At 34.6% G+C, this 13,848-nt stretch overlaps 1 protein-coding gene across 1 annotated transcript in view; it reads right to left on the bottom strand.

Annotated features, from left to right (window-relative positions):
• POT1 (protection of telomeres 1) overlaps nt 1-13,021 on the bottom strand; it is a 78,975-nt gene extending 65,954 nt beyond the window's left edge. Inside the window, exons 1-4 of the mRNA XM_007107223.4 lie at nt 12,759-13,021; nt 11,797-12,084; nt 10,087-10,156; nt 6,907-6,998 (exon numbers count right to left, since the gene is read on the bottom strand). Coding sequence (XP_007107285.2) covers nt 6,907-6,998; nt 10,087-10,156; nt 11,797-11,919 — 285 coding nt within the window. The 5' untranslated portion in view covers nt 11,920-12,084; nt 12,759-13,021. The remainder of the gene's footprint in view (nt 1-6,906; nt 6,999-10,086; nt 10,157-11,796; nt 12,085-12,758) is intronic.
• Nucleotides 13,022-13,848: the final 827 nt, after the last annotated feature.

The raw sequence follows: 13,848 nt of genomic DNA, 5'->3' as shown, positions 1-13,848 counted from the left end.
GTTTCTGTTTTATAACAAAGTGAATCAGTTATACATATACATATGTTCCCATATCTCTTCCCTCTTGCATCTCCCTCCCTCCCACCCTCCCTATCCCACCCCTCTAGGTGGTCACAAAGCACCGAGTTGATCTCCCTGTGCTATGCAGCTGCTTCCCACTAGCTATCTATTTTACGTTTGGTAGTGTATATATGTCCATGCCACTCTCTCACTTTGTCCCAGCTTACTCTTCCCACTCCCCGTATCCTCAAGTCCATTCTCTAGTAGGGTCTGCATCTTTATTCCCATCTTGCCCCTAGGTTCTTCTGACCTTTTTTTTTCTCTTTCTTTTTTCATTTATTTATTTATTTATTTAATTTATTTTTTTAAATTTAGATTCCATATATATGTGTTAGCATACGGTATTTGTTTTTCTCTTTCTGACTTACTTCACTCTGTATGACAGACTCTAGGTCCATCCACCTCACTACAATAAAAATTCATTCTTTTATGCAAAAAGTTTTACCTTTGATTTGCAACAATCTTTAACCTTAATACTATAAACTCTAAAATAAATAGCCTAATTAGACCTCCCAAATGATCAACATTCGTGATCGGCAGGCGGACGCGCAACCACTGCGCCACCAGGGAAGCCCAACATTCGTGATTTTAAACGCAGAAAGAATTTAAACTAAATTGTGACCTCAGTCTTCTCACCATTATATATATATTTTTTTAACCTCTTTATTGGAGTATAACTGTTTTACAATAGTGTGTTAGTTTCTCCTTTACAACAAAGTGAATCAGTTATACATATACATATGTTCCCATATCTCTTCCCTCTTGCGTCTCCCTCCCTCCCACCCTCCCTATCCCACCCCTCTCATGGTCACAAAGCACAGATCACCATTATATTTTAAAAGGAGAAACCTTTACTTACCATTACCAACATCCTATTATCTGACAAGTACTAATTAGTTGTATGGTTCTATTCTATTTTAATGAATACCTATTTAAAATATATTTCAAAAGCACATGTACATGTTTTGCTAACTCATTATATTATAAACCTTTTATATTATTTCTCAGGTAAGAATTTAATAAATACAAGAATGTTAAGGAAGGATAAAGATAAAAACGTATTTAAAATATAGGCAAACAGATCCCTAATATTCAATACCATGTATTTATTTATTTATTTTTGCGGTACGCGGGCCTCTCCCTGTTGTGGCCTCTCCCGTTGCGGAGCACAGGCTCCGGACGTGCAGGCTCAGCGGCCATGGCTCACGGGCCTAGCCGCACCGCGGCATGTGGGATCCTCCTGGACCGGGGCACGAACCCGTGTCCCCTGCATTGGCAGGCGGACTCTCAACCACTGCGCCACCAGGGAAGCCCCATGTATTTATTTTTAAAACACTTCTCTAAGACGTCCAAAATACGTTGTGAAATAAAGCAATTTACAAAACATGGATAGTATGATGTCATTTGGTAGAAAATGTACATATATGTTTATATGTATATAAAGATACATACATACATATGTAAGTATACATATATACACATATATAAAAGCTGGAAGGATACCAAAAAAAAAAGACATAGCAGTGGTTTTATCTAATAATGGGAGTAGGTAATGAGAGTGGGTTCAGAGGGAGTGAGGCAGCTTTTGCTTTTCTGGTTATGCCCTTCATGCTGCTTGAATGCTTTTAAAACCATGGCCACACAAGAAGAACAAAATCTTCTAAGGCCAATATTTGCAAGACTTAATTCAAGTCCACAATATCTCCTTGAGGCAGGACAAAAATACAGTCGTGGAGACAGAGTAGCTTCTGTACGTACTACAAGGTTAGCTTTAGAATAACAGTACTACTGACCATCAGGACAGAGGGTTACTAATGGCTCAAACGATAAACGTATGTGGAAGCACTTTGCAATCTGTAAAGTTCCATACTAATGTAATATGATATTCTCAATAAAAGATTAGTAATATAATATATAAAAGATTAGTACCATATTTTAGAAAAAGATTCCAAAAACCTGATTAAGCATTAGAAGCTAGGTTTAATAAATGTTTGAAAAATAAACAAATGTGTTTTGTTGCCTAAGCTTAAGCAAAATCTAACAGCTTCTTAAGTATGGCCTTTGCTATTGAACTATGTAAAATAAAGGACAGAAAAAGAAACAGAAAAGTAAGTTCTTTAATCTCCTTACATCACTAGAAATTAGAATTTACGAACTCTTTATATCATTTCACCTCAAAACATCCAAACATGCCATCCAGAAGAGCTCTTTAATTATGAACCCCTCCAAAAACAAACACACACATTCATATGCACACACATATACAGTCAGAGACACCCAGGACTAATGAGGAGGAAGGAAGTATAAGATACAAAGAGATCCATGCACTAAGGTAAAAAAAAATATATATATATATGCATAATAAATGTAATACACACAAACCTCTCTAATAGCAACTCTACCTAGAACATTTCCTCCAAAGATTCTTTTGTATTGTCTTTGTAAAATGTTTCAAAAAATTCTTTAAGAAGATTAAAACATTACATTCATATTAGCACTTGACTTTCATGAACATAAAACTTTTCTAAAAATAATACATGAAGATTTTTGTAAGATACCAACTTCTAATATCAGATCATTATTATTTCTGTATAATGTGGGCAAAGAGCTAATTGCTTTTGGAGTTCAATATTAACTCAACTATATACTGCGATAGAATCATGAAATTGGGCCTTTAAAAAGCAGTTCTTGATGATCATATGTTCATGGATCTCTTTGAGAATGAGGTAAGAGTTACAGATGGCCTACACAGAGGGGAAAAAAAAATAAATAAATACATTTACATACACTTTTAGTTGATTGAAGAACCTTTTTTGGCTATCTATACACTGTTGGGGATTCTGGAGACCCGAGCACCCTAGGGTCTCATCTTCATCTATAAACTATAGGCCCTTTCATAAAAATGAAGCAGGCTTTAGTTTTATTGCCAGTTGACTCTTAAAACAGGATGCTAAAGCCTCTTCCTGATGATGCATTAAAATCAACTTTTCTCCCCTGAAGGAAACTGAAGCAGAGAGTGTAATGTTGTACTTATTAAAAAAAATATCAGGAGCAAAGAAAAGAAAGGCAACTTTAATGATCTTAGCAAATTGAAGGGAAGTAGGCTATTATTTCCTGGCCCAGGTCCTCAAAATCTCTAAAACTGTTAAAAGTGTACTTCTTTACAGAAAGGAAAGAGTTCATCTGAAATAAGAAGATGAAACTACATTTCATGTATATTTCAAATATTCTATAACCCATGAAAACTAAATATTACTAATTCAATGTACTATCGCAAAACTTGCCTATGCATACCTAACAGCCTGAAGAATGAGAAAGCTGTTAATACACTGATTTGGGGTTGTTTTTTTTTTTGTTTTGAAGGATGGGCAGCCAGAGAAAATATCTGTTATAACTTAGTATCCACATGCAAATTAGTCATTAAACTGATTTTTTTCATTTTCCCCTATCTCATCAAAGTATTATAATAGAGAAATTGTTTTCTAGTTCAAGTGAAAAATATGTAAGTTATTTTTCTAAATAAGTGAATCTTTCCCTGTTAAACACCTACTTAGTATTCTCACTTTCATTCCTCTCTCTCCCTCCCTCTCTCACTCTCATCATTTCTGAAGAATATCTTCCTTAAAAAATGGTATGATTTGGGGACTTATTAAACACTGAATTCTTAATAATTCAGAACTGTCATCATAAATATTATTTTAACAGAGCTGAAATAAAGTCATGCCTTTAAGGGCAAGAAGAAGAATAATAAGGAACAATAACAGGCCTTTACTGGAGCCACCCACAAAAGTGCCTCATCAAACTAGCTATATAGAGATACTGGATCCTACCCTACCTAAACGGCCTCAAGCAGGTATGATTTTGTGTGTGTGTGTGTGTATGTGTGTGTGTACACATGCTTTATATACTTTATTTCCTAGTCCCCTTTCTTGATAAGACTGTCAGATAGTACTTTTTTAGTATACTTGCCTCTAGAACTTCACAGTGCCATACCAACCATATTAAAACTATATCTCATTCAAAGTTTTTAAAATTGCACCGAAAATTAGTCTAGTTATCATTCTGAAGAGAAACAGTCTAATGAACTGTCCTAGGAATTTTTGGACATGAATTGCATGGCAACTATTTGATTTCCTCAAATTGTGAAGTAAGATTTTAAGATATACCACTGACTTAATAACAGCTTTTCACCGAGAAAAAAAAAATCACTACGCTAATTCTTTTCTTTGTTCAAATTATAAATTAAGAAAAAATTAACTGATTTACCACCTCCTTACAGAAACTTAGCAAAAAACTCCTAGGAGAGAACTCAGGCAAAACGTTCTCTGACATAAATCGTACAGTCTTCTTAGGTCAGTTCTCCAAACTACAAACACACACACATATACAACTAATCAATTCTATGTCAAAGCAACAAATGCTTTAGTTTTGGTCTTTATACATCCACAATAGCTTCTGAATTACTGTTAAGGTCTCCTCACTGAGTTCCCTACCTAAAGTCTCCTCCTGGTAGAAGAAAATAAATTTAAAAATAATTTATGAGATAATCAGGGAAATTGGAACACTGACTTGATATTTGATTACATAGAGGAATTACTGTTATTTAGGCATAATGATGAAATTGTGTTTATTCAAATAGATAGTAATACACATAGATATACAGAGATATGTGTGTATATATACATGAATACATTGATGATATTTCATGGTTTATAAAAGCTGATGTTAATATTTCAGTAGTATAATTGTACTATGGTATGTATTCATTTGTATATATACATGTACACATACACATATAATTTTAGGATGCTTTCTCTTTTACATACTGAAATTTTTAGGGTTTAAATTATATAATTCCTGATATTTGCCTCAAAATAATCTGTGGCAGTAAAATGAAAAGGTGAAACAGATGAAATAAGAGCCTGAATGCTGATAACTGAAGTTAGATATTTGGAATATGGACAGTTGTTATACAATTCTCACCACTTATATATATGTTAGAAATTTTTCATAATAAAAAGTTTAAAGACTAACAAATAAAATATTCCACTAAAAAACTAAGTGCATACTCTTTGATGTTTTTCCCCAAATCCTCCAGGCAGATTCAGTTTATTGAGGCTGCTATTCCAGTTCTATTATAGTTACCACCATTAAATGATTTTCCATTAGGCTAGAGATAGTGGACTCCATAAGGTCAAGCACTGTGTCTTATTCATTTTGGTTTCTCCAGAGCCTAGCACTGAGTCAAGCAAAATGTCAGCCCTTAAATGTTTACTGAACCTAAATGAAAAAAGAGACAGAGTACAGACAATCTCATCTGACTGTGTCGTTTTGCAGAAACCATTGTTTTTTCCCATGTCATTTACTTGTTAGTAACAACCATAAATCAAAAAGGATTGAAACCATATATCTAATATTCCTGCAACATCATTATAGAAGTACTGTCTAACTCTGAGCAACTTATTTGGAAACTTATCAATGACTCAACAGTGTTTTACAGCTATATGCTTCAATATTGGTTAATTGCCAAAACTGGTTTTGCAAATATCTAGAGGATCTCCAATTAACATCAAAGATGTTATGAGATTCTTACAGAAAGTTAATTTTAAATCATTTTAATATGCATGCAGAAAAAATCTGTAAGATTATACACCAAACAGTGGTTAATTTCTGGAGATGTGCTGTCCAATACAGTATCAACTAGCCATATGTGGCTATTTAAATTTAATTAAAATGATATTATACCAAGTTTAAAATTTAGTTCCTCAGCTGTACTAGCCATATTTTAAGTGCTCATTGGCCAAATATGACTAGTGGCTACCATACTGACAGCACAGATATAGAACATTTCCATCATCACAAACAGTTCTACTGGATGGCGCTACTGATTTTAGTGTGTTGATCTTGTAACCTGCAACACTGCTAAATTCATGTATTAGCCCTAGTAGCTTTCTTTTGGATTCTTTAAGATTTTATATATATCAGATCATGTCATCTGACAAGAGAGATAGTTTTACTTCTTCTTTTACAATTTAGATGTCTTTTATTTCTTTCTTATTTAGTTGCTCTGGCTAGAAGTTCCAGTACAACGTTGAATAACAGTGGTGAAAGCAAGCATCCTTATCCTGTTCCTAACCTTGGGAGGAATGCTTTCAGTCTTTCACCACTGAGTATGATGTTAGCTGTAGGTTTTTCATAATTGATCTTTACTATGTTGAGAAGTTCCCTTCTATTCCTAGTTTTCTGAGTGTTTTGATTATGAAAGTGTGTAGAATTTTTCAAACGCCTTTCCTGCATCAATTAAGATGATCGTTTGTGTTTTTTTCCCTTTGCTCTATTACTGTGATGTATTACAATGACTGATTTTCTTATGTTGAATCAAACTTCATTTCTGGGATAAATCCCCCTTGGTCATGGTGTTTACTCCTTTTAATATGCTGTTGTGTTTGATTTGGTATTATCTTGTTGGGGATTTAGCAGGCATTTATTTTTATAACAATTATAGAAAATATAAAAATACAGAGTTATAGCTCATTATTTTTTAGTTAGTGAGAAATATTTTTTAATTAAGTGAAGAGAAAATGTACATATCTTTAAGATATTCTATTGAACACTAAAAATTAAACTTAAGTGAGAGGAAAAGTTGTCTCTTTTTATGTCAATGATAAGTTTGACTAACCTCTTACGAGTGTTCAATTTTAAAGATGTTGCTTTTTTAAGTACAATTTTTCATATACCTACAAATATATAATGAATCACTAAAAAATGGCCTATAGGATAAATACAGCATCATCAATAATTCTAAGTCTACTGCGAAAAAGATAAAGTAATATAAAAATACTTTACCCCTTCATAGAAAACTTTAGCACAGTCCTTTGCTAATTTTCCAAAAAATAATACACTGATGGTGTTGACCTCCGAATTTGAATTATCTTGTTCTGTGGAGAAACACAGACACACAGAAAAACACTTTAGATATAAAAGTGTTCTAGACAAGAAAATTGATGACAACTAAATTCTAAAAACTATAGATACTTCAAAATATAATTATGAAGAAGAGTAATTAAAATGTTTATAATTCACTTGTAGTTTACTCTTAACACCTTAAGTATCGTAAAAATAATGTATAGAATGCTACTAGGCGTTAAAACCAAAATTATAACTAGTTTCACCTAAAATATGCTTTAAAAATTTCTGTAAATACTACATTAACATCAATAGAATGACCACTTTCAATTTATTTTCACATGGTTATGACCAAAAGAACTGAATAAGTTACAACTTTTCAATTTTTATAGTGTATAACATATCACTCCCCAAATACTTCATTTTTACTGATCTTCTGGTAATCTGTAATTATTAGAACATGAAGTTTTAAGCTAGGGAAGTGTGTTCTTGTCCCCCAGCACCCACATATTGAAGAATAAAAGAGCATGTGTGTGTAAAAACCAAGCTATCTGTGATTTTGACAATGAAAATTACTTGAAAAAGAAGAAACAAACATTTTACAATAATCTCATTTGGATATTCTAGGCTTTGATGAAGAATCTCCACAATCTTCATTCTTCAGAGGCCACCTCCTAGAACCACTGAAGCAAATCCAAATGCTAACATTCAATTACTATCTCATCTGAGGGAGGTCTCATTAATATCACCTTTCAAACATTCAACTACTCGAAGAAACTGCCTTCATATCAGACTTTCATGCATCTATGAAGTACATGAAAGATCTTTCTAAAATTTGCGGTGTAACTTAAAACTCTTGAATCTGCAATGAAACAACTACATTTGCCTATTGCCTCCTTTCACTTACCTCTTTCATCCAACTCCTCAAAACAAGTATATACATAAACTGAAACACTAATGTTCCTTAAAAACAAAAATACAATGGCTTCTAATCAAGATATAACTTACTTCTTTAATATCTTAAATGACCTATCAAATGTCTATTTCTGGCCATGACAGAGTAACAGGGACGGGATTTGTTCTCTGGCCTTAAAGCAACTAGAAAACTAAGAAAATATATGTAAAACAACAGTTTTCAGACATTGGACAACAGTAAGTGCAGGTAAGTGATCTCTTTGAGAGGGAAAACAAAGCAATAGCCCCAGCTTACTTCCTGGAAAGAGTTTCCAGGCAGCAGAAAATGGAGGTAAAAATCCAAAGAAAGCCCAACAGCCTCAATGAATTCAGAAGAGTTCAGATTTGAGGACAGCAAGGCAGCTAGAATCTGCATGACATGATGCTGAAAGGAAGACAGCAGCATAGATAAGAGTGCTCTGGTGATGGGTGCCTTCTGGTCTTTGGTTGAGTACTGATCTCCAAAAGCATGGGAGGAAAGGGATTAGAACCACTTGAAAGAAACAGGCAGAACAATTCTGAGACTCACACAGGGCCGTGAACTGTTCTGGTTCCAACCAGCCAGAGTGGAATCCTCATACACAAAACACATAGTAAACTTGTCAGAAGGGCCCTTCCTTAGTGATAAGGGCAAATTAGTCCCCAAATAAAGGCTGCTCTAGACCCATCCTAACAAAGCTAATCAAACTGATTCCAAGAGAATTTATAGTATTCCAAAACAAAGACAAATAATATTTAAAGGATTACAAATAAATCCAATATTTGATAATATAAAATTCTAAATGTCCAGGATCCAGTTAAAAAACTGCCAACCATACAGAAAGGAAAAACACATAAGGATGGGGGGTGGGGGGGGCAGGGAATCAATAGAAAAGAACTCAGAAATGACAGTGATGATAGGATTGCCAGAGAAGATTTTGGAACAGTTATTAAAAGTACATGTTCAAGGAAGTAGAAGAAAATAGATGAGGAGAACTGGCAGATATAAAAAAACTCAAGATGAACTTCCAGAGTTGAAAAATATAATATTAGAAGCTAATAGTACACTGACTGGAGTTAACAGCAGATTAACAGAGAAGAAATGTTACTGAAAACTGGAAAATAGAGAAAAATTAATGAAAAGAAAGGCTGATTTTAAAGATCAGTGAAATAAATCTCTAGCCAGAATGATCAGAAAAATAAGTAAGAGAGAGAGAGAGAAAATAGTCACAAATTATTAAATCAGTGAAATGGGACACCACTACAGATCCTACCAACATTAAAAGCATATAAAAAGTATATTATGAATGACTTTATGCCAATATATCTGACAACAAAGATGACCTGATAAATTCCCTTAGAAACATAAATTACCAATCACTACAGGAAAAGACAGATTCCTATCATATTTTTCATAAATTTAAATGCAAAAATCCTTAACAAAATATTAGCAAACCATACCTAGGAATATATAAAAGGATAATACATCAGGCATACCACCTTATCCTGATCTATTTGTCTACAAACCACATTTCTATCAATTATTACTTTATATAATTATTTGTTGAATTTATTTATTCCCCTACAATGTAAACTCCATGAATGCAAGAATGTTTTGGTCACTGCTATATTCCCTGTACTTAGAACAGTGTCTGATATATATCTGGTTTTCAATAGTTGTAGAAGTGTGGTTCAAAGTTTGTTTCCCATTCACTGCTGTAGACCATTCTTCATTCATTCAACTAATTTCAGACTTCAGATGAGATTTACTTCGGTCCCCAAGTATTCTAAGCTCTTACCAGGATTATTTAAGGGTTACTAGGAAGAAGAATTATCTCTCACGTAACTACACCTGGGTAAGAAATAACATGCTGAAAGTAGCATTTTCTTAAAATTTGCTAAGCTGTTTGGGTCACATTAGTGAAACTAGAAGTAGGGGGATGAGTTAGTTATTGTTAATAGTCTAGATAGGACGTTAAAGGAATCTGAAGTAAAACAGAAGCAATGGGGGAATGGGGAGAGGATAGACTTCAGAGAAAAAAATTTAGAGAGATAAAGAATAACCTTTCATTCCAAAGATTTTTATACTAGAAATGATTTTTGTGCTTGTGTGTGTATGTATACATATATAAAGTTACCCATTTCTAGATTACAAGCAAAAAGTTAAGCAGAAATGGTCTTATATACCTTGTAGTCCAATCTTCAAAACAGCTCTTCTGTTTCCACAAGTTAAAGAAGAGATAAGTGAGAGTTTTCCCTGAAACGAGAGAAAAACAGTTACACAGAAAAGCCAAAAGAGATTATAACACCAAGATACAAGTAAAAATTAGAATAAATTTTTAAATTTGCTTTATTCATCATTACAAAATACTGGAAAGAATCCAAGTACTGCTACACTGGGGAATGGATAAATAGACTGTGATGGAATTCTAGAAACCAATAAAAAGTAATACTATTATTGATAAACTCAACAACCTGAAGAATCTCAAATGTATTGAGTGAAAGAAGCCAGAATCAAAAGGCTACCTACTGATACCTGTAACATATAATATTGTACATCAACTATATTTCAATTAAAAAATAAAAGGCTACATAGTGTATGATTCAATTTACATGGCATTCTTGAAAGGCAAGAATACTGTATACTCTCAGAAAACTGGTCAAAAGTGGTTGCCAGGGACTGAAATTAGGGTAGCAGCTGACTATAAAATTTTGGGGGGGATGGTGATTGTCTCTTCTATAGCGTGATTATGGTGGTAGTTATACGTTTTTATGTATCTCTCAAAACTCACAGAACTGTATACTAAAAACAATGAATTTCACAGTAAAATGTATTTAATAAAATTCAAGAAACATAAATATGTTTCTTGAGATATCTACAGACACGTGCAGGTTAGACAAAGGAATTTAAGAATTCAAACTGACATTTCACTTATATCTGAAAGGGTTTATTTTAGTAACACTAATAAAAGTGCTAGAATTTAAAAAAATATTTCATTTAAAGTTTCTATATCAAACACACAAAATAAGAGAAGAATGATAAAGTTAGATACAGCTCAGTAATAATTAGTATTAATGACTTGTCACAAAGAAAAGGAATCTCATCTCAGCACTTTATTAATAAATACAAGTATGCAAGAAACATCATCCGAATCAACCAAATGCAAAATGAGTTTGCAAATACTAACAAGCATTTGATTAGGAATTTAAATTCAATGAAGTAGAGAAGACCAACTGTAATACTTAATACTCTATTTGATATGAAAGAAAATATAAGGAAAATGGAAAATAAACAAAGGAATAAAAGATAAATGTCTACATGGAGAATATTGATTAGAAGGGCAAAACTGAAGTGTGGCATTATTTCTCCTTCTTTTACTATCAGACCCATTTTATCAGTAAGCCCCTTCCCTCCTTCCCAGCATTCTTAACTTTGTCCAAAACTTAAAAATACAATAACTAAAATTAAAAATTCACTAAATATGCATAAAAGAATATTGGATATAACAAAAAAAAGTTCAGTAAACTTAAAGACAGAACAATAGAAATTCCACAATCTGAAAATCCCTCTCAGCCAAAAAACAAAACAAAAACAAAATAGTACTGAAGAAAAACAAACTACCTCAGAGACCAGAAGTACAATATCAAACAGCCCAACATACAAACATACATGTAACTGACATCCAGAAGGAGAAAAGAGTAATAATATACTTTAAAAAAAATCCAAGAAACATGAGCCAATAATATCCCTAATTTGATGAAAAACATTGACTTGTGGATCCAAGAAGCTCAGTTACCGTCAAGCAAGAGAAATTCAAAGAGAAACCACACCTAGGCACTTGACAATCCAACTGCTGAAAACAAAAGACAACTATTCTGAGTTATGAAAATTCTTACCTCGATATATTTCCTGCTATAATCACAACCTGGCTGTAGGTATCTGAAATCTACTTTGTGTAATTTACTTAGCAGATCAACTTCAGGCACTCCTTTGACTTCTTTTATTAATTCAAGTGGCATATCAGATCTGCTTCACAGTGCCGTGGAAAGCAAATTCAGTTAGGGAAGTTGATAGCTTACTGATGAAAACACAAAGCCCAGTGTTTTATCCAAAATGTAGTCAATAATTTGCTTTAAGCTTCTTTGATTTAGTTTTGCTTTTCCTTTCCTTTAAGTTAGTCATCACTGTTGGGGGAGAGGGAGGAAGGATGGATTATTCTATAATTTTATTACAGGGATCAATACACGCATCCTCCTAAGGCATTGAAACTTAACCCTTTTAAATTTAGTTTTGTGTTTAAAGAACTACTTCTAAAAGCCAGTTTTAGGATCTGTGAACACTGCACTACCAACTGCCTTTACCACTGTGTTTTAAAATGTACAAACTATTGGGGAAGGGAAGGGAGGTTGAAAAGTTTTCGGTTTTTAAAAAAAATTCCTTTGGCAGTTGTAATATTGTGTGGGCAAATTGTGCACCAAAAGCTTATTACTCCAAAATATATCAGTTGCCTCCCCGCCTCCAGGCCCTATGCAATCGAAAGAAACGACTATTGAACTGATGTTAACTTGTGCATTGCAGATTCAATCTTTTTTCTCAAACTTCTTGCCTGGGACACGAGCCAGTGTCGATATTTAATTTTAGTGTGTGCCCACCAAGCTTCTCCAAGCCAGTTGACCGTCTAGAGGGCGGGGACCTGCATTAACTCAAGTCAGCTGCTCACAAAACGCCAAGCAAGATGGCTCAACACAGCAAGCTCACGAGAAAGACAAGTACGAACAGTTTCTCTGCAGTAGCGCCTCCAAATTTTTATCTAAATTAAATCAGCCTCTTCATAATACTGGTTCAGGTCCCGACTCACCTTCTACCCAAGCAACGAACTCCAAACGTACTTGGAAATTGACCAGCGCCCTAAAGAGAAACTAGGAAGAGTTCAGACTGGCGCGCCCGTGACGTCACACGCACGCTAGCAACCCAGTCCCACGCATGCGTACACGGTCGGTAGGGGGGTAATATGCCCCTTGCTCCTGGGCGCTTGGAAGGATGAGTTGCGAGACGGTTTCCAGGCCTAAAACGCCCTGGAAGTTTCACGGAACACCTAGAGGGTGCGGCACCTGGGGAAGCGTGGGGCGGCTGTATTTCTCCCGCTCCCCGTAATTTCCTCCGCTCCCCTTAGCCCCGCCCCCGCCTATTTTGGGCAAGCCGTGTGGGGGAGGGGGGTGCGGGGCGCGGGGAGATGAACGCTGTGCTCCGTGTTTCCTAAATCCTGTAGCCAATGAAAAGCCTTTCCAAAACCAGAGCGGGTTTTAAGATTCCGTTTGGTAGGCTGGAAGTTCCTGTGGGCAGGGCCCTTATTTTAGCTTACATTTCTCTCCCCCTAAAAGGAAGCGCTCAGATGCAGCTTTTACAGTGAAATAATTCCACCAATGAGTAATGCTACTTTTCAGACAGATTTCATTAACCACTTCATTGGTTTATAGGACTATGATTTTTGTGCTATAATTAATGAGACATTGTTAAATGTGAATCCTCTGCTAATTTCTGATTTATGCCTCCAGTCATTTGATTTAAGCGAAACCACCTCAGTGCAAAACTATAATGAAATGAAGAATTATATAAATATTTCCAAGCCTATTTGGACTAAAATATCTGCTGTACATATATATTTGCAGGAAGAAATAGCTAACTATATTTAAAGAAAGTATTTTTTTCAGCAGGAAGCACTTGGTGTTAATCCATCTACCCTTTCTCTCCCACCCCTGGATTCATATACCACCAGTTGTGGTAACAGTCTGAGCTCAGCAGCTGGCCATTAGAGGAAAACTTTCCTAAGTAAGGCTTAGATCCTCTCCTTGTTCCTACCCTGGTGTCCACCAGCTCATAAAAACTGTTCTTCTTGCCTAAGTGAAGCCCTCCACCTTAGCCTTGGATCCTTGCCACGTTCGTTTCAC

Source organism: Physeter macrocephalus, chromosome 5 (assembly GCF_002837175.3).
Source record: "Physeter macrocephalus isolate SW-GA chromosome 5, ASM283717v5, whole genome shotgun sequence".
Taxonomy (NCBI): domain Eukaryota; kingdom Metazoa; phylum Chordata; class Mammalia; order Artiodactyla; family Physeteridae; genus Physeter; species Physeter macrocephalus.
This window is presented reverse-complemented; position numbering and strand designations above follow the sequence as displayed.